The sequence below is a fragment of the Gouania willdenowi genome, chromosome 24 (assembly GCF_900634775.1).
Source record: "Gouania willdenowi chromosome 24, fGouWil2.1, whole genome shotgun sequence".
NCBI classification, from domain to species: domain Eukaryota; kingdom Metazoa; phylum Chordata; class Actinopteri; order Blenniiformes; family Gobiesocidae; genus Gouania; species Gouania willdenowi.
Genome location: NC_041066.1, coordinates 9,391,874 through 9,411,155, shown reverse-complemented (window position 1 = coordinate 9,411,155; position 19,282 = coordinate 9,391,874). Strand labels below are relative to the sequence as shown.

The window sequence follows — 19,282 nt, the reverse complement described above, 5'->3', positions numbered from 1 at the left end:
TGCTGTAGCCAGGATTAGTGACAAGTTGTGCCAGCTTAGACATTATTTTTTACTACATTTTCCTTTAACTAGATATATATTTGGCAAAGTAAAAGTATAAAATGAAGTTGTGTCGACTCCAGGCGACCCCACATGGGGTCTTCTTGACCCCAAGGTTGAAAAACACTGAGGTAGTGTTTACTGTCGATAAGATTAATTACTTTCATTGTTAAAGTTGAGATTTTTGTTACATTCAAGGTCTAGATTTCTTTTATCAGACATAATGTCTGCGGCTCATGAGTAAATACCATTCTGCACAAATACCGCCCTATGTGGCCCGAATATTTACGAGCTTTTGTACACCTCAGATAAACAGATTTTGAACAACTATGGTTTATTCCATTAAATTATGTGCTGACACCTTATTAACTGAAAAGAAATCACCCCTGCTGCTGCTGCTGCTGATTTTTCTTTAGAAAATATGGTGTATTATTGCTGCTTCTATAAGCAAACAACATAATAAAAAAAGTAGAAATTTCTCATATGAATTCGAAAAACAAGAAGCAGATGCTTTTCGAGTCCTACCTCCACTAACTCTCATTTTACATGAACAACAATTATTTTTTGCTGTAAACCCCTCACCCACCCACATACATACAATAGTATCTATATATGTATAGATATATTAATAGATATAGATATCTACACACATGTAATTAATTAATTTTTTATGTGTTTATCAAGATTGTTCCACAGACAGCAATGCCCATACTTTTAAGAATAGTACAAACACTGGGTTGTTTTAAGTTGTGTTCCCCCTTTAATTCATACCCTCCCTCTCTGACAAATAGCAATTCATTTAAGTTACCTGGTATTAAGTTATTGTTTGCTTTATAAACTATTTGTAAAGTTTAAAGTTTTATCAAATCCCAAAATGTTAACATATTAGTCTGTAAAACAGTTATTGGTGTGGTCCTTGTAATTTGCAGTTTATATATAATCCTTATAGCTTTTTTTTTAATGTGCATTCTGTCTGTATAGGTAGCTTGTATAGGTGTTATATATAGTTTCTTTGTTTTGTTGCAGTTGGCTGGTGTGGAGTGACCCGGGCTATCAGGGCATGATATCTGTGCTGGAAAAAGGAGAGTACCCAGTTCCTGAATCCTGGGGCTTTACGTCACCCTTTGTGGGATCCCTTCGACCTCTTAAAATTGTAAGTGATTAGGTTTTTATAATCAACTTTGATGACCTTTTATTGTCAAAACCTAATATTTGTTATATAAGTCAATACTTCGGAATTTTTGGATTAGTTTGGATACATCTATTTTGTTGCATCCTAATTTGTTATGATAGCTCTGTTGTTAAATAAAGATGACCGTTTTCTAGTATTTTTTTCTACATTTAGTGAGACACAACTTTGTTTTCACACTAAAAAAAAAAAAAACTGAAACTTTGGTAATAAAATAAATAATCATTTTACAATCAATTTTATCTTCCTTTTGCATATAAATGAAAAATAAAATCAATAAATTTATTGTATTGCATAATTGTGACCATCACTAAGGAAGGGTAAGGAAAACTGTTAGAGGAAAGATATAAAAAAAAAAAAAGAGTGCAGTGGTCCACTTTGGTGAGGTGAAAGGAACAGGGGAGAGGGAGTTAGGGTGGGACAAAGGAGAGTCAGTAGAGTCAACTATTATGGTTGTACTGAAAGTGTAATGTGATGTATTTTGCATTGAATTGCTTTAATTTAGCTCTTAACGGTGTAGAAAAGTTTATTCTGAACTTGATGGGGAGCCAGTGGAGCTGCTGGAGGACAGGGGAGATGTGGTCAGAGGAGGGGGTTCCGGTGATGTTACGGGCTGCAGCGTTCTGGACCAGTTGGAGTTTATGGAGGAATTTGTGAGGGACACCAAAAAAGGAGTGAGTTGCAAAAATCTATCCTGGATGTGACGAGGCTTTGAACCAGGATGGTAGTGGAGTGAAGAGTGAGAGAGGGGCGGAGACCGTTTACGTTGCGTAGCTGGTAGTATACAGACCGGGTTATGTTAGTGATGTGGGTGTGAAATGATAGGGAGCTGTTGATGATGAGTAATATGTGATTACAGAATATCTCCTGGTCCACCAGGCCAGCTATCATCGTACACTGATAACATTCGCCAAGGTCTCTTCTCAGAGACTCGGTCATTGTTATGCTTAGCGCTATCAGCAGCATATAACACTCTGAGAGCACAGAACAACCACAGATTCATTGGGACACGCACACACATGGAAACCTCTGAATCCCAAACTGGTCTGCCTCAAAAACAATTTGACCAAATAAACCCGGTGTCCACATCTGACCAGTAAAACCTACAACTTGACTCCGTCTCATTCCATTCTCATTCCTGTGTTTTTACAGGGAGGTTTCAAAGTGGAAAATCCAAATGAAGTTAAGGTATGTACACAAATCTTTTGACTTTAACTCTGTAATACACTATTATGTTACATCTCTGAATCATGAAATAACCAAAAGCCAACTTTGCTTTAACAATCATTTGTGTAAATCCTGTTGTGCAGCAGGACTGAGCAGTGCATTGATTTTCACCCCGAGGGGTTCAGTCATCTGTTTGTCTTCCTCCAACCCCCAAAATTAGTAGATGGAATGCAGAGGAAATGCCAAGATAACTGCAGCGTGAATCGGAAAGAGACAATTATTTAGAGTTCAGAGAGTTTTTAATGCTGTCTCCTAACAAGAGCACACATTCAAATCAGTGAAGTGTGTACAGAATTAATTAGTGGTTGAGTAGCGTTAGGTGTCAATAAAGTAGAAGCAACAAAGACGAAAAAAAACTTGGTAATGTGATCAGAGGTGGTCCTGATGTCACCTTGTTTTGTCTGCTGCAGGCGGTGGCTTACGAGAAGCCCGGCTTTGAAGGCTGCAGTTTGGATATCGACAGTGATGTTTACAGTCTCTGTGACAATGAAGGAGACGAAGCTAACCCCGATGCATGCAAGCTAAAGTCTGTGGGTTCTCTAAGGATCATCGCAGGATTGTGAGTCTTCCTCTTTCCAATTCCTTTTTCTGTTTGTATGGAAAGGATCGAATTCAGTGGTGACAGAGAAACTCAGAACCACTATGCTGTCATTGGGTTATGGTGAAGTTATGTAACATCCTCAGATCTTAGTATCCAGCTCATAAAGGGATACTCAACTCGAATTACAAAAACAACCCAAATGAAAGACGAGTAACCTTTACTAGTAGGAATGAGAAACTGCATATGGAAAAAAAAAATACTTTAAACAAGAGCCGTAAGAGAGCACAAACCTCAGCCAAGCCCCAAATATGCTCTTTGTCAGATAGTGGCAGTGATCCTGATCATGGTAACATGTTCATTCACTGGAAGAAATTTCTATTCCTATTAATAATGATACAGTGGGTCCAAATATTTTTTAAAAATGCGATGACTTGCGCAATCCAGATCTGATCCGGATGAAACTCGGTGGGATAATTGAGGAACCAACACAACATAACTGAGTCAAATTTCATAAAGATCAGTCAATTACAAACCGAAATATGAAATTTGGACATTTCGCCAATGATGAGAGATGGGGATTTTTGGATTTTTCAAACTGATCCAGAATCAGTATTATGATCCAGATCCTCTCCAAAATGTAATAGAGTCTTCCATGGAGTAAAGTCCATCTTTTGTTCAAATTTGGTAACAAACTCTTGTTAAAGTCAACATTGTTGGCAAACTAGTGATTACTCAAGGAAGTGCCCCATTTGCGTAACTCCAACTGGTTTGATGAGGTTAAAAGCATCTGGTCAGATGGTTGATTGTGGCATCTAAATGCTGCACTGTATATTTTTTGTCCAATTTCTCATTTTCTGATGCATGCAACGTTGAAATTTGTCCAGCGTAATGTTTCTGTTCTTCTTTGGAATAATCTCCAAGGAACACGATGACACGTACTGTAACTAATCACTAAAATACCAGATTTAAATATTATTATACCATTGGTTCTGTGAGGGAGCGGGGGGAGTACATCAGAATATTTTCTATTTTTGTATTTCTATATTCATATACAGTATTATTTCAACTGTGTGCTGCTTTTCTTTTCTTTCTGTAATGGTACTGGAATTGTAATTTCCCTGACGAAGCCTTCCCAAGGGATTAATAATGTCTATCTAATCTAATCTACTCTAATATAAACTAAACCTGACGTGTTGTCAAGATGTTATCCAAATGCTGATTGGTTGAAATCTCTAAAACGTCAACGTATAAAGTTGTATTATGTGTGTTTGAAGGCCAGAAGTTGATGCCTCCAAAAACATTTCTGGCACAAATTAGCAGCAAAGTTTCATTGTTCATCTGTAGACCTATCATCTAAAGCATTGTTTCTCGAATGGGGGTACGTGTACCCTTGGAGTACGCGATGGCACTACAGAGGGTACTTGAGGAAGAGAATGGAAAATTAACAAAATGAAACATTAAGATTTTAAGGTTCACTTATTGGTTTTTAAATGTCTTAATGGTCTTTCTGAGCTACTTCTACCCTATGAACCTTCCCGGGCCCTGAGGTTCTCCGGCGCTGGCCTCTTAGTCATACCTACAGTCAGGGCACGCACAGACTGTGAGGCGTCATTCCAGTTTTACGGCCTCCTTCTGTGGAACAGTCTGCCGGAGTACCTTAGGGTTGCAGAGAACGTTCATGTTTTTAAGAACAGGCTCAAGACCCACCTTTTCAAATGAGCTTTTAACTAGTTATTTATTCATTTTAGGATTGTTATCTTTCATGTTTTTAGTGCTATCTTTTGTTGTTTTTATTGCTATCTTTTGTTGTTTTTATAGTTTTAGGATTGTTATCTTTCATGTTTTTAGTGCTATCTTTTGTTGTTTTTATTGCTATCTTTTGTTGTTTTTATAGTTTTAGGATTGTTATCTTTCATGTTTTTAGTGCTATCTTTTGTGGTTTTTATTGCTATCTTTTGTTGTTTTTATAGTTTTAGGATTGTTATCTTTCATGTTTTTAGTGCTATCTTTTGTTGTTTTTATTGCTATCTTTTGTTGTTTTTATAGTTTTAGGATTGTTATCTTTCATGTTTTTAGTGCTGTCTTTTGTTGTTTTTATTGCTATCTTTTGTTGTTTTTATAGTTTTAGGATTGTTATCTTTTATGTTGTTTTAGAGTTTTTAGGTAATTTTTTTAGGATTACTATCCCAGTGTTTTCTCGGAGGGGGCCCTCTGCACTAGGGGCTGTGATGGGCCGTGCCTGCAGTGGTGCTGCCATGTGGTGAATAGCTTTTGCTATTTTGCTGTGCTGGGGGCTCTGTCTTGTCGCACTGTGCCCAGACATTTCCTTGCGATGTCTCCTTACGTAGATCCTCTGTACCCAGCCATGTGCCATTGTCCTTATTTTAACTTGTGTCCTTATTTTAACTTGTGTTTGTTTGTGGTGGACGGTATTTGTAAGGGGTGGCTGCATTTTCTATGTATGAAAAGTGCTTTTTTATGAGTAAAGATTGATTGTTTGATTATTTGATTATTATATTTTAAAAATCGGGTTTTATAATGTTTATTTTTAGTGAAGAATGATAATCTCTCTAGAATGCGATGTTCACATTAGATGCTGACTTCAGCTCTGCTGGTAGTTTGTTCCACTTCTTTGCAGCATAACAACCATGTTTACTGTGAGCTCTGGTCTCCACTATCTGACCTGTGTCCATAGATCTGAGAGACCTATGGACACAAAATTCAATATGACGGGCACTGTACTAGTCATAATAATGATGATAAAATGATTTTATTTAGAACATGAACTGAAAATACAAAGGTCAGTCTTGGTCCCACACCAGGTGGAAGACGACTGGAAATGATGAAATGATAAAATCTACTCAGGAGGCACTAAATACTGTTTCATTCTTCTTATTTACTAAATGAGATTCTTTAAAATGTTTGTTACCACTCATTCATTCCATCATTATGCTGCATAATTGTTGTTTCAAAGAATTCTGACCAAAATGTTGTAGTCCGACAAAGAGGGTACTTGGATTCAGAAATAAGAGAAAGGGGGTGCTTGAGCCAAAAAATGTTGAGAACCACTGATCTAAAGTGCATTAATGTAATGGTTTAATCTTTTCTGTTCCAGCTGGGTGGGCTACAGCCAACCTGGATTTGAAGGTCAGCAGTACATCCTGGAGGAAGGTGAATATCTCGACTGTAGCGAGTGGGGAGGCTCGGAGCTGCTGTCACTGAGACCTATAATCTCTGTAAGTATACTTATACTCAACCACAGAAACATGGATTATGCATTTTGTGCAGACTCTGATGTGATGAGTGAGGCTTATAAGGTGATTTTTGATTTGTAGCTTCATCAAAACAGGCTTGACATTTATCTGTATCTTGATAATTATTGTTGTGCATCACAAATTAAAATCTAATGAAATGTTTTTCCTTTCCTATTAGGATTTTTTGTCACCACATGTCAAAATGTTCAGCGACGTAAACTTTGGAAAGCTGGGAGTGGATATTGAGCTCACGGTGCCCGTTATTAACATGGACGACACGGGTTACGGCCTGAAGACACGGTCTGCGGATGTCCTCAGTGGTGTGTAAGTGACTTCTCTCTTTTCTATGTGAAGGAAATGCTTGGTGAGACAGATGTTAGCTATAGGCTATCTTATCACGTTTATTTATTACATTCTGTACATGTTGGTCCTGAGGAAGCTGTGGTGGACGTCAACATCCATTAATTCTGTTAATGTGAAGCAGGCATAGAAGAGAAATAAGAAAGAAAAGGGTCTTATGCATACACTTTTGAATAAGTTGTTATTTATATCATGGAAGGATGGGAAGTTATTATCATCTTATCCCAAGGGTTGTAAATCCAAAACCTCATTTTTGTGACTATGAACCTTTAGTTGGTGATATCAAGACCAACAGTAGGTGACTCTTTTAAAGGTGCAGTACGTAACTTTCAGATCCCTCTCTCCCCCTCCCTCCCCGCTGATGTCTTGCCGTGTCTCCAAACTTTCCAAAGTCCCTCCCTCAGAGGAGCTAACAAGCTAACATTAGCCAGACCGCAACATCACAGTAATATAACATGCACTGTTAAAATCATATTACTGCATATTACTTCTCTCTCTCTATCTATGTGCACACACCTCAGCAACAGCAGCAACAACACAGTGTCACTTAAAGCAGCCACACGGAGGCTGCTGCGCACACATGCACAACACATGCACTACAGAGTTCTAGTGTAACAATTACAAATCAAACATAATCTAAATCAGGCAGCAGTAATTACCTTTCAAGCAGAAAAGTCATTAATTCCATGTTCTACTCCTCCAGACCATACACTGCAAAAAAGACGGTGCTACAGTCCCGGGAAAGGGGCGGGGCATGTGAGCAACAGCTGTCAGACAGAACTTTACATCAAACTAGTTTGATGTAAAGCTGTCCTTACATAGTGACTGCTTTAGCAAATATGACAAAAAGTCACTTTTATAAGAGTTGCAGACTGCACCTTTAAGCAATTCAGATTTGGTTCCAACAACACACGTTTACTTGTTGGCATTTTGACCACAGGAGTGTGCTTGTCATAGTTGTGTGTTCTCAGGTGTGTTGCTGTTAAGCGGCCACACCCATGCTCACAGACGGAGACAAATTGTAGACTTTAGTGTTGTGTCTGCCACACCTTACCCCGTGCCAATGCACGCTGTCCTGAGAACTGGTATGAAATGTGAAACCACTATAGAGTGTGGAGAATTCAGATGCTACACAATGTCAACATAGATCTGTGTGGCCTATTTCAATCTTTTGAGTCTCTTTCTGTTGCAAAAAAAGATATTTCTAGTTCAGGATTTCATCTTTTAAATGGGTAGCAAAGGTAGCCTACACACACTAATGGAACAGAACACACTTATTGATGCACAATGGCTGCTTTCCAAGTGGGGCTCTCACAAGGTGGTTGTTACTGTGGAGAAAAGACCATGTGCTCCTCACGCTGCTGTAGCCTCTTATTAGCTTGCGCAGCATCAACAGTGTTGTCCTCCTATAACCTCATGTATTATTTAAAAATTTGAGACGCTGCTACTTAAGAATAATTTCAAATTTACGTTTTATGCATAGGACGTTGCATGCATCCGCACTTTTAATGTAAATTTGATGTGAATATACTGTACATATATACATTTTGTTATATCAGCTGTATATTGTAGCTTTCTGATTTATTTAGGTTTTTATTTTATTTTCTGTTTAGTTTTGATTGTCAATGTTGTTGTTCCTGTTTTGATCCGATCAGGTACAGTATATGTATATCGTCTTGCGGTGGTTTTTCCTTTTTGTCTTTTTTTTTTAATTAAAAACACCACAAACATTAAAATTTCACGTCTCAGGAGCTCTGTCGTAAAGATTGCGATTGAAGGAAGTGACGTAATGTATGCATTGAAAGCAGTGACGTGCCGTGACCACTAGGGTTGGGTAGGCATTAGAGATGTAACGATTAATCGTAAGGCAGTTAAAAATCGATTCATAGGTATCACGGTTGATATCGATTTTCTGAAAATTGAATCGCAGTACTTTTTTTAACCAGCAGAGGGCGCTATATATATATATTAATCCTTCCAGAAGCGGACGTGACGGGCGGAATCTGCTACTATTTTCTTTCTGGCCGCCATTTACTGTTAAACATGCTCATAAATGATTCTTTACTCCTTTAGCACCGAAAGAATATCTGTAATATTACGTGAATATCTGTAAAAGTCACGTTTTTCTATTAGCTCTGTCTGCTAGCATAGCTTCTCTTCTTCACTGGTGGAATAACTGCATGCCAACCGACCACTGGGTTACCAGCGCCCTCTGCTGGTCTAAACAAATATCTGACGTAAATACAGTAAAATGACTGTTTTTTTTTTTTTTTAAAGTCCAATTGTTAAGGCACAAAATACATTTTCAGTTGCACTTTTAAAAAGAAAAAGAACTATTATGCAGTTTTGAATTGTTTACTATAGAACCAGAATTTAAATTAATAGGTTTTTTCTTCATTTGTATTATTCCTTTATGTATTTCATTCAAGATTTATTTTTAGTTAAATTGCATCATTTTGCATAGTTTATCAAGGGATTCTTTTGACAATGAAAAATAAAAGGAAAATAGTACAGTATTTTCCCCCAAAAAATAAAGGAATATTTTTCAGTCATTTGTCAACATTCCCATTTTGTAAAATAAATCGTGAGAAAATCGTATCGTGTACCCAGTATCGTGAATCGAATCGTATCGAGAGTTGAGTGAATCGTTACATCCCTAAAAGCCATGTATTGTGTTGATGCATTTTTGCCTGATCCATTTGGTGTTGGGATTAAAAAATAATATGTTATATAATGTTTTTGAGAGTTTTTCTTTTATGTTTTAAACAAAATACTTCTGCCCCACAACTTTAGATCTACACTAAACCAGTCAGTGGTGAGAAAAAAGTGAGCGCACGCCTTAAATAATATCCACGATCATATGTCCCCTGTATGGAGTTGATCAGGAACAATGAGTAACAGGTAGCTGCTAATATCTGTTTATTTAAATATGTTATGACACCAAGGCAGGTGGCCTGGACTCTACCTTGCTCTGCAGCTACTCCATCATGACTTTCGACCTTTATTTATGTTGCTCGGAGATAAATGAAGCAAATCTGATCCTAATCTGCTTCTATTTAAAGCTACAATTTAAGTGGAATGGGAAACCAGAGCATCCGGTTTAATTTGACACAAACAAGGAAAAGAAATCGAGTAAAAAAAACCAGACCAAAATAACCACTAATGTAATATACACACTTTCAAACGAACCTTTGTGAACAAAAATGCTAGAGTTCATTTTATTTATCATCCGGTTAATCAATTTATCGATTATCGGCCCAGGCCTACTTTGCATCCTTTCTAAAACAACTAGACTGTCATTAAAGTGGGTGTGAGAAAATGCATAGCAACTAATTTACTTGTTACATCCTGCATTGCTAGGAGAATGCCACCTTGGTGCAAAAATGTGCATTGTTGCTTTCTGCCTCCACACCTCTACCCAAAGGGGCCGTCTAGTAATTTTTAGAACAAGAATCCAACAATTTCTGTTTCAACAACACGTCATCAGTAGGATGAAACCAACCTGTCTGACATGCGGTCTAGGGCCCACGTACCCCAATAGCGGGTGAACAATCCAACACTTGGGAAATTCTGCTTGATAGGAATCCAACAATTATTGATCACTTTGAGAATTTGTCCTTGCAGTACTTCATCTACAATGAGATATTCTAGGTTTCATGTTTTCCCAGCTAAGCAAACCAACGCATCACAAACACGTAACAACTTGTCATCCCTTGGCATTAACACTATAGAGTATTTTGCAACTGATACACAGCACAAGTTTCCGTGCGATACTGGTCAGATTCCAGTGAGTTATATGCCTGAAAATCGAAAGAAAAAAAAAACCGCAGACAGCTCAATTCATCACGTTACCAACTAAGCACTGAGTCAACAAACCCATTCCTGTTATCTTCCACAGAAATCAATTTCCTGATAAGTAATGGCACGACTGACCACATTTGTGCATAGCAGCAATAGTATGTAGTACATCAAGTTCATGTACCAGTATCCACAAGTGTAGGCGGCGGGCGGAGTCTGCTACTACTTTCTTTCTGGCCGCCTTCTACTCTTAAACATGTTAATAAATGATTCATTACCCCTTTAGCACCGAAAGAATATCTGTAATATTACTTGAATATCATATGAGGCCGGTGCAGTGTGGATCGGGCAGTCGTCCAGGGCGGGGGCCTTGGCGATCTGATCCCCGGCTACAGATTTTCGTCCTGGCCGTGGAACTGTGGACCAGCTCTACACCCTCAGCAGGGTCCTTGAGGGGTCATGGGAATTTGCCCAACCAGTCCACATGTGTTTTGTGGACCTGGAAAAGGCATTTGACCGTGTCCCTCGGGGATTCCTGTGGGGGGTCCTCCGGGAGTATGGGGTATCGAACCTCCTGATAGGAGCTGTTCGTTCCCTGTATGACCGGAGTCAGAGTCTGGTCCGCATTGCCGGCAGTAAGTCGAAATCGTTTCCGGTGAGGGTTGGACTCCGCCAGGGCTGCCCTTTGTCACCGATTCTGTTCATAACTTTTATGGACAGAATTTCTAGGCGCAGTCAGGGCGTTGAGGGGGTCCGGTTCGGGGGCCTCAGTATTGCATCACTGCTTTTTGCAGATGATGTGGTCCTGTTGGCTCCAACATACCGTGACCTTCAACTCTCACTGGATCGGTTCGCAGCCGAGTGTGAAGCGGCCGGAATGAGAATCAGCACCTCCAAATCCGAGTCCATGGTTCTCGACCGGAAAAAGGTGGAGTGCCTTCTCCGGGTTGGAGATGAGGTTCTGCCCCAGGTGGAGGAGTTCAAGTACCTCGGGGTCTTGTTCACGAGTGAGGGAAGGATGGAGCGAGAGATCGACAGGCGGATTGGTGCGGCGTCTGCAGTGATGCAGAGTCTGCACCAGTCCGTCATTGTGAAAAGGGAGCTGAGCCAAAAAGCAAAGCTCTTGATTTACAGGTCGGTCTACGTTCCAACCCTCACCTATGGTCATGAACTTTGGGTCATGACCGAAAGAACAAGATCAAGGGTACAAGCGGCCAAAATTAGTTTCCTCCGTAGGGTGGCTGGGCTCTCCCTTAGAGATAGGGTGAGAAGCTCAGTCATTCGGGAGGGGCTCAAAGTAGATTCGCTGCTCCTCCGCATCGAGAAGAGCCAGATGAGGTGGCTCGGGCACCTAATTAGGATGCCCCCTGAACGCCTCCCTAGTGAGGCGTTCAGGGCATGTCCCTCTGGAAGGAGGCCCCGGGGAAGACCAGGACACGCTGGAGAGACTATGTCTCTCGGCTGGCCTGGGAACATCTTGGGGTCCCCCCGGAAGAGCTGGAGGAAGTGGCCGGGGAGAGGGAAGTCTGGGCCTCCCTACTGAGGATGCTGCCCCCGCGACCCGGAAACGCCTAAGCGGGAGAAGATGGATGGATGGATGGATCTGTAAAAGTCACGTTTTTCTATTAGCTCTGTCTGCTAGCATAGCTTCTCTTCTTCACTGAAAGATATCTGCATGCCAACCAACCACTGTATTACCAGCGCCCTCTGCTGGTCCAAACAAATATGACGTAAATCATTACAATCACGGGTTTTTTTTTTTTTTTAAAGTCCAATTGTTAAGGCACAAAATACATTTTCAGTTGCACTTCTAAAAAGAAAAAAAACTATTATGCAGTTTTGCATTGAATTTAAATTAATAGGCTTCATTTTCATTTGTATTATTTCTTTATTTATTTCATTCAAGATTTATTTTTAGTTAAATTGCATTGTTTTGAATAGTTTATCAAGGAATTCTTTTGACAATGAAAAATAAAAGGAAAATAGTACCGTATTTTCTAGTTTTTTTCCCAAAAAAAAAATTTGTCTACAGTCCCATTTTGTAAAATAAATCGTGAGAAAATCATATCGTGAACCCAGTATCGTGAATCGTATTGTATCGGGAGTTGAGTGAATCGTTACATCCCTAGTAGGCACGTTGCAAATTGAGACCGCCAATGACAATTTCATATGTTTCTGGTGGCAAGTGTTAATTCAATTCAAATCAATTTTATTTGTATAAAGCAATTTACAACAAAGTCATCTCAATGCACTTATCAAAATATAAAATTCAAAATAAGAAAGAAAAAACCCAACAAGATCCACATGAACAAGCATTTAGCATCTAACAAAATCAACATCGTAAAACACCATTAAAGAAACATGAACAATTATTCAATATAGCCTCCATACTCTCCCAACAAGATATATCCCATGACACGGCAGCGCATCCGTTGTTTGTGTTGGAAACACAGAAACACGGAGAAAAAGACAACAACAACTCGGAACAGCCTCAGTGAGGAGCATCCACAAAGCCAATCCTTCCTATTGTACCATTCGCTGTGAAAAGTATGAAACATTTTCTGATCTTTCTTTTGCTGAAGGTCTGGTAGCTCAGGTGTTGGTCTCCCATCTTTTAAAAGCTGTCGTTTTTCCTCAAAAAAAAGTTTCTCTATCATCTCTAGTGCTGTCATCCTGACTGTAGTGTTATCCCGCCCACTAGCTAGAGAACGTAGCAGCAGCGGTCACATGGGATCAATTTACGTCCAAAGGCAGCGTAGAGAGCTGCCTTTGGACGTAAATGGTTGTCATCTTGGGGACCTTACTGCGCATGCGCAAACATAAAAACACGCTAACGGGAGCAGCGGCAGAGCAGCAACGTGTCTTTGAGAGGGGGCGTGGCCTCCTTCTGCTTTACAGCGGAGTGAGATGGCAGCCGTTCCAGGAAATAGCGCTGTTTAGTAATTTGGGGCTATGAAACGCACATACACTTTCAAACGTATAGGTACTGTCGGCTATTGGAAATGGAAAAATAAATAATTTATAATTATACTATAATTAAAACAAATAATCAAAATATCAATTGACCCTTGGGTAGGCACTGCCTACCTTGCCTGCCCTGACGGCACGTCACTGATTGAAAGGATCTGAAAGGATCAGGCACATGAAAGAATTGGGCACTGACATGCATGGCTCACTCCTTACACAGCCAACACTAAAGTAAAACACATAGTTGTGGAACTTTCTACTGAGTGGTTTAATAAGGGGTTGTTGTTGTTGTTTTTGTTGTTTTTGTAGCAATAGCTCACTGTTGATATGCTAAGTAAACAACTACCACTTTAGCTGCATTTTTGTAATTTCATCTATGTCTGTTTTTTTATTTTTTTCAGCTGGGTTGTTTTTGAAGAGCCAGGTTTCTGCGGTGAACTGTACATCCTGGAAAAAGGCTTGTACGGGTGCCCAGAGGACTGGGGGGCGCAGCAGCACAGGGTTGGCTCCACCATGCCTGTTCTGCTGGTAAGAGCAAGACTCAGAGCCAAGTCTTCAACTCTTGTTTGGTTTGGTTTAAAAAAAAAAAAGTAATTTCTTTCCACCTAAAAAAAACCCCACAGTATTCAGTTGAGCTGCAGGCGAATTCTCCACATCACGACCCAGCCTTGTGTTTGTAATATTTTCCCCAGTTTTTTATATATATTTTTTTTCCTTCCTTCTTCCTCAAACAATCTGAGTCACACACACACACACACACACACACACACACACACACACCAAATGCTTTTCAATTCACGTGACAGTCACAACTCTCAACTCTTAAATTATAGACGCTGATTAATATTTCTGGTATCACGAGGCACAAAGTGGTGAGCAACATAATGATCCGTCTGACATTGGTTAAACTTCTCTTAAAGAGTGAATGTGAAACTATTTGGATCACAAGAGTGACTCACTATGAAGTTGTTATGGTTTCAAAACTGTTTTTTGTTTTTTTTTCCAAGCTTGCTGTAACTTAGGACACTTTACGGGCTTCATGTGAAAAACAAGCTGAAATTAGAATCTGATTTTTTTTTCTCTGCCAGAAAAACTTGTTTCTGCTGTTATTACTAGGGATGCGCGTCGTTTCGTAACCGGTTCTTAGTCAAACCCTTTAAGATTCCACCATTGATTCTTCCCGGGCTGCGGCACCACTGCAAACAAACATACCTAACTCTTTTTTTCTATCAGAAAAAAATAGTTTTTTGCTATTATTACTAGGGATGCGCATTGTTAACCGTTTTCATTTTGAAACCAGTTCTTAGTCAAACTGTTCTTTGGAATCACTTACAAAAACCTTTTATGATTCCACAATAACCAAACACGTGGTTTGCCTGGCATAATCTATGTATATATATTAGCTGAATGTGTGAATAAATATGATAAATATAAATTCTATATTATATTGTTTAATACTATGAATCATAACTAAACATATTAATGGTACAGTGAGATGGTGAAAATAGAGAAGAACAGAATGTACTGTACTGTCTGATTTTGATGTGTTCATGACTAACAATTGGTCCATATCACAGACATGTACATTTATATAAACTAGCCATTATACGACACCAGGGATGTGAACCAGGCAGGTATTACAGTATGAGTTCTCACTTTGAAAAGGTACATTTATGAGGTGCACCATTCATTAGCCAGGTTCATGTGATTATTTTTTTATTAAGCTATTATATTATTTAAATTTTAAAATATGCCTGGGGCACGATTGGCGGGGGGGGGGTACAATTTTAACTCGCTGCTCCACTGCGCAGCAGCTCTGCTGACTTTCTTAAAGGGACAGCGTCCTTAATGTGGTTAAAAAATACTACAGAATTGAATCACACATTTCAGCCTTAATGAAGGAAGAAGTCAAAAGTGGCACAAACTGTTGATATTGAGCTGCTAGTGATTAATAAAAGGGTCTGTGGCATTTTTCTCCACTGACTTTGATCAATTATTGTTTTTGTCGTAAAACTACATGTAAAAAAAAAAAATTGAGTATATTTGTATGTTTGACTACTTATTTGACTATTGAATGTCATGAACACATTTAATTAAGATTTTCTGCAAAATGCAATAGCTTACAACATTTTTCTCATTTGCCCAGTTTACATAGCAATGCTGATACCTATTGGTGATTTACTGCTACTACTGCTTTAACAATGACACTCGCAATGGATAAGATAAGGATCATTTAATAGCATTTAATAGAGCCGGGTGATAACATCAAAATAATAATAAATACAAAAAATTGTCTGTTTAATATACGACACGACTTATTTTGGCAAACAAAGAACCAACTTGTAACCAAAGACTACGCTATGCAAAATGTGAATTAACTTCTTATTCGTAACTTTGGTAGGTTTCAGATTTCAATTCATAAATAACATGGATGGAGGGGGGGGGGCAAAAAATACAGTCTGCCTCATGTAGTCCACTAAATCCTGCTGGAAGGATCTGTGTGCCAAAGGCAGTAACACAACCACACATTCGGCCACACAACACGGCATTATGCTCAAGCAATGCCGTGTCTTTTAGGGTCACCACCCGTCCCTTAAAATAAGGAATCGTTCCTTATTTGGCCATTAAATCAAATCTCGTACTGAGCCAAAACGGAACCTGTTTGTTCAGTATTTGCATAAATGACCAGAACACTAAACATCACACACACACACACACACACACACGCACACACACACACACACACACACACACACACACACACACACACACACAAAAACTGTGTCCACAGCTCACATCGTACTGAGAATCTATAAAGCATCGGAATCGCTAAATTCTTATACATCCCTAATTATTATTGGATAAAAGCAAGACAGTTTAAAACAGAGCATGTAGTGATTAGATGGAGAATGTGCCACAAACTTTGCATTCGTATATATACTAATACTAAACTCATCGTACTGTTGATCATATTTTTTTTTATCTTTAAATACAGTACATTACGCAAAGAATCTCAAATAGCCTCATTGAAGGTTAGTCAACATATTTAATAAAAAAAACGAAAAACACTCTTGGACGTACTACAAAATAACCCATCTATGAAAATATATCTAAGTTAAATGATTGGGGTTTATTGCTTATTTTTGTATCTATTTTACTTTTTTTTTTTTTTTTAAACAAAAGAAAAAAGTAATTCGTTTGTTAATGGTGTTTCGTGTTACGAAACCCAGCAAAAAAAAAAAAAAAATCTCTTTCTATTTGGACGTAAATCAGTGTTTTTCAACCTTGGGGTCCTGACCCTATGTGGGGTCGCCTGAAATATCGATTAATTGATAAGGATAATCAATGATACATTTTCAACTGAATTATTGAAATTATTATTCATTTTAAAAAAACACACAATCTTAAACAACTTTATTCTCGACCAGCGATTCTCAACTAGTGGTTCGGGACCTTAAAGTGGGTCGCAGACCTGTCGTGGGGGGGTCAAGGAAAGCTGGTCGAAAATAAATAAATACTTAATGTCTCTCGTGTTGGACTTTTATTTTATTTTGAAACAAACAATTATTTTGACAGGCATGCTGTGAAATGCATGTTGCACAGGAAAATATATAGATTTACAGTTTGTTTTTAAAAAAAAAAACAAGATGATATACGTGTTTACAACAGCTATTTTGGTTGGTGGCATTCTAAAAAAGCGGGGTCGCGATTTAATTATCAAAAACTGATTCTAGAAGAAAAAAAATTGCTTTGGGGTCACCAGAAATTCTAAAAAAATCTAAAAAAAAAAAAAAAGGGTTGGGGAACCACTGATGTAAATCCTTCATCCATTGTAAGGAAACTGTGGACATTTTAGACATTTTATGAAACGGGTTGCTGTCGCTTCAGTAGTGTTTTACATGTATTTTTTTTTTTCTTACCATATTTGCGTTTAAAAATAATCTGTAGGAGCAGAACTTAGTGTTTTTGGTCGCCCACACACATAAATAGCAGCTATGTATACGTCACATTCACTCATTCACGACAATCCCATTTCGCAGACTTGTTTGTGAAATGGATGCAATCTAAATAATGCTTTCTTTTCTTATAGGACGACTTTGAAAACACAGCCAAGTTTAAGGTAGGCAGCAGAACAAGACAAATAACAACGAAATCTAATCTCGTCTGTGTAATTTCACTGACGCTCCGAGCACATGAGTCACACATAGTTTTGTGTGGATGTGCGTGCCGCAGGTGCAGCTTTTCTCTGATCCAGGATTTCAGGGTTCAGCTGTTGTTGTGGAGGACGCTGTAGCCTCGCTGAAGGATGAAGGTCTCTCTCTGGCCTCCTGTAAAGTTGTAGCCGGCAGGTGAGTAATACCTCGCTATTGTCACGTAGAGAAGTGACGACATTAGGACAACATGTTGCAAAAGGCTTTAGGGGAAAGTTTATAGATCCTGTTTTCCCAAGGTGGTTGCAGACTATTAGACGGCGCTTATGTTATCTAAAATGTTGCTCTAACTCAGCCCCCTTCAGGCTTTAGCTGTTATTTAGCGCTTTTATTACCTCCATCATTTATTTATTAGTTTGTTTGACTTCTAGCAGGATTACGTCACAACTGAAAAATAGATTTTGACCATATTTTAATCAAAGATAGACTTTACATAAAGAAAGATTCGGGATCCGGTTTAAAGTACTGATTCTGGATCAGTATCAAAAATCTAAAATAAATCCCTCTCTCTCTCATCATTGTGAAATAATTAAATAATAGTAATATCTTCTTTATAATTGACCAATCATTATATACATTTGCAATGAAAAAAATAAAGGGGTGCCCAATCATTTGGACTTTCTGTATTCTGTTATTAATTAGGTAGAAAATTCTTCTTACAAGCCTTTAAGGTCATGACCCCATGTGGGGTCGCCTGGAATTAAAATGGGGTCACCTGAAATGTCTAGTATTTATTAAAAAAAAATTAAAAAATAAAATAACAGTAGTATTCTTTTTCAAATTAACACGACACCACACACACAATATCAAACTGTATTCTATACTTAAACTTTTTTAAATATAAATCTCATTATAACTGTTTTTCCACCTTGGGGTCGCCTGAAATGTCTAGTAATGATAAAAAAAAATAATCATTAGTGATGAATTATTATTATTATTATTATTATTATTATTATTATTATTATTATTATTATTATTATTATTATTATTATTATTATTATTATTATTATTAATAAAATAAATAAAATACAGTATAATAATGTCTGAGCTGCTGGATCGTATGTGTTTATGCACTGATCCTGGCTAGTCTGTATTTGTTACACAGTACAACAAACTAATTATAGATTACAACCAGAAAAAGACTGGGAACCTCTGCTTTAAAGTGTGAATGATCCAATAATGTGCATTTATCCCTACCAGTCATACAGTATATTGTGCAGATTGATTTTTCTGTATTCAATTCTCCAACAGACAGATGAGAGCTGTGGTTGTTGAACACACGCTTACGTGTGGCGCTAGTTTTTAAACTCAAATCCTTGTTTGCGTTTTCTTCTTTTGTAAAAACTGATAAATAATGTTTGCTTGCTGCATCAAATACAGTAAATGGCGCCTCGATATAGAAGCAAGTTGTGTGTGTGTGTGTTTTCAGCTGGATGGCGTTTGAAGGCCAGGACTTCACTGGTAAGATGTACGTGTTGGAAGAAGGAAGCTACGCTGATCTGAGGGCGATGGGCTGCATCGGTGCTAATGCCTCCATCCTGTCACTCCAGCCTGTTGGATTCGTAAGTTCTGACAGAGGGTCTTTTTGCATCAACTCAGTGCATGTTTATTTACTACATTAATACAGTTTAAAGACCTTAAACAAGATGCAGTATCAATTAAAAAAATAATAAAATAAAATAATTGTTATTTTGTT

General features: G+C 38.3%; 1 protein-coding gene across 2 annotated transcripts in view; it reads left to right on the top strand.

Moving 5' to 3' along the window:
• Positions 1-19,282, top strand: part of LOC114457430 (beta/gamma crystallin domain-containing protein 1-like) — a 45,252-nt gene that overhangs the window by 18,934 nt on the left and 7,036 nt on the right. For both annotated transcript variants that reach the window (XM_028439214.1, XM_028439215.1), the window contains 9 exons: positions 1,066-1,192; positions 2,381-2,416; positions 2,866-3,014; positions 6,112-6,232; positions 6,429-6,574; positions 13,777-13,903; positions 17,466-17,495; positions 17,609-17,724; positions 19,016-19,148. In XM_028439214.1, the coding sequence (XP_028295015.1) occupies positions 1,066-1,192; positions 2,381-2,416; positions 2,866-3,014; positions 6,112-6,232; positions 6,429-6,574; positions 13,777-13,903; positions 17,466-17,495; positions 17,609-17,724; positions 19,016-19,148 (985 nt within the window). The remainder of the gene's footprint in view (positions 1-1,065; positions 1,193-2,380; positions 2,417-2,865; positions 3,015-6,111; positions 6,233-6,428; positions 6,575-13,776; positions 13,904-17,465; positions 17,496-17,608; positions 17,725-19,015; positions 19,149-19,282) is intronic.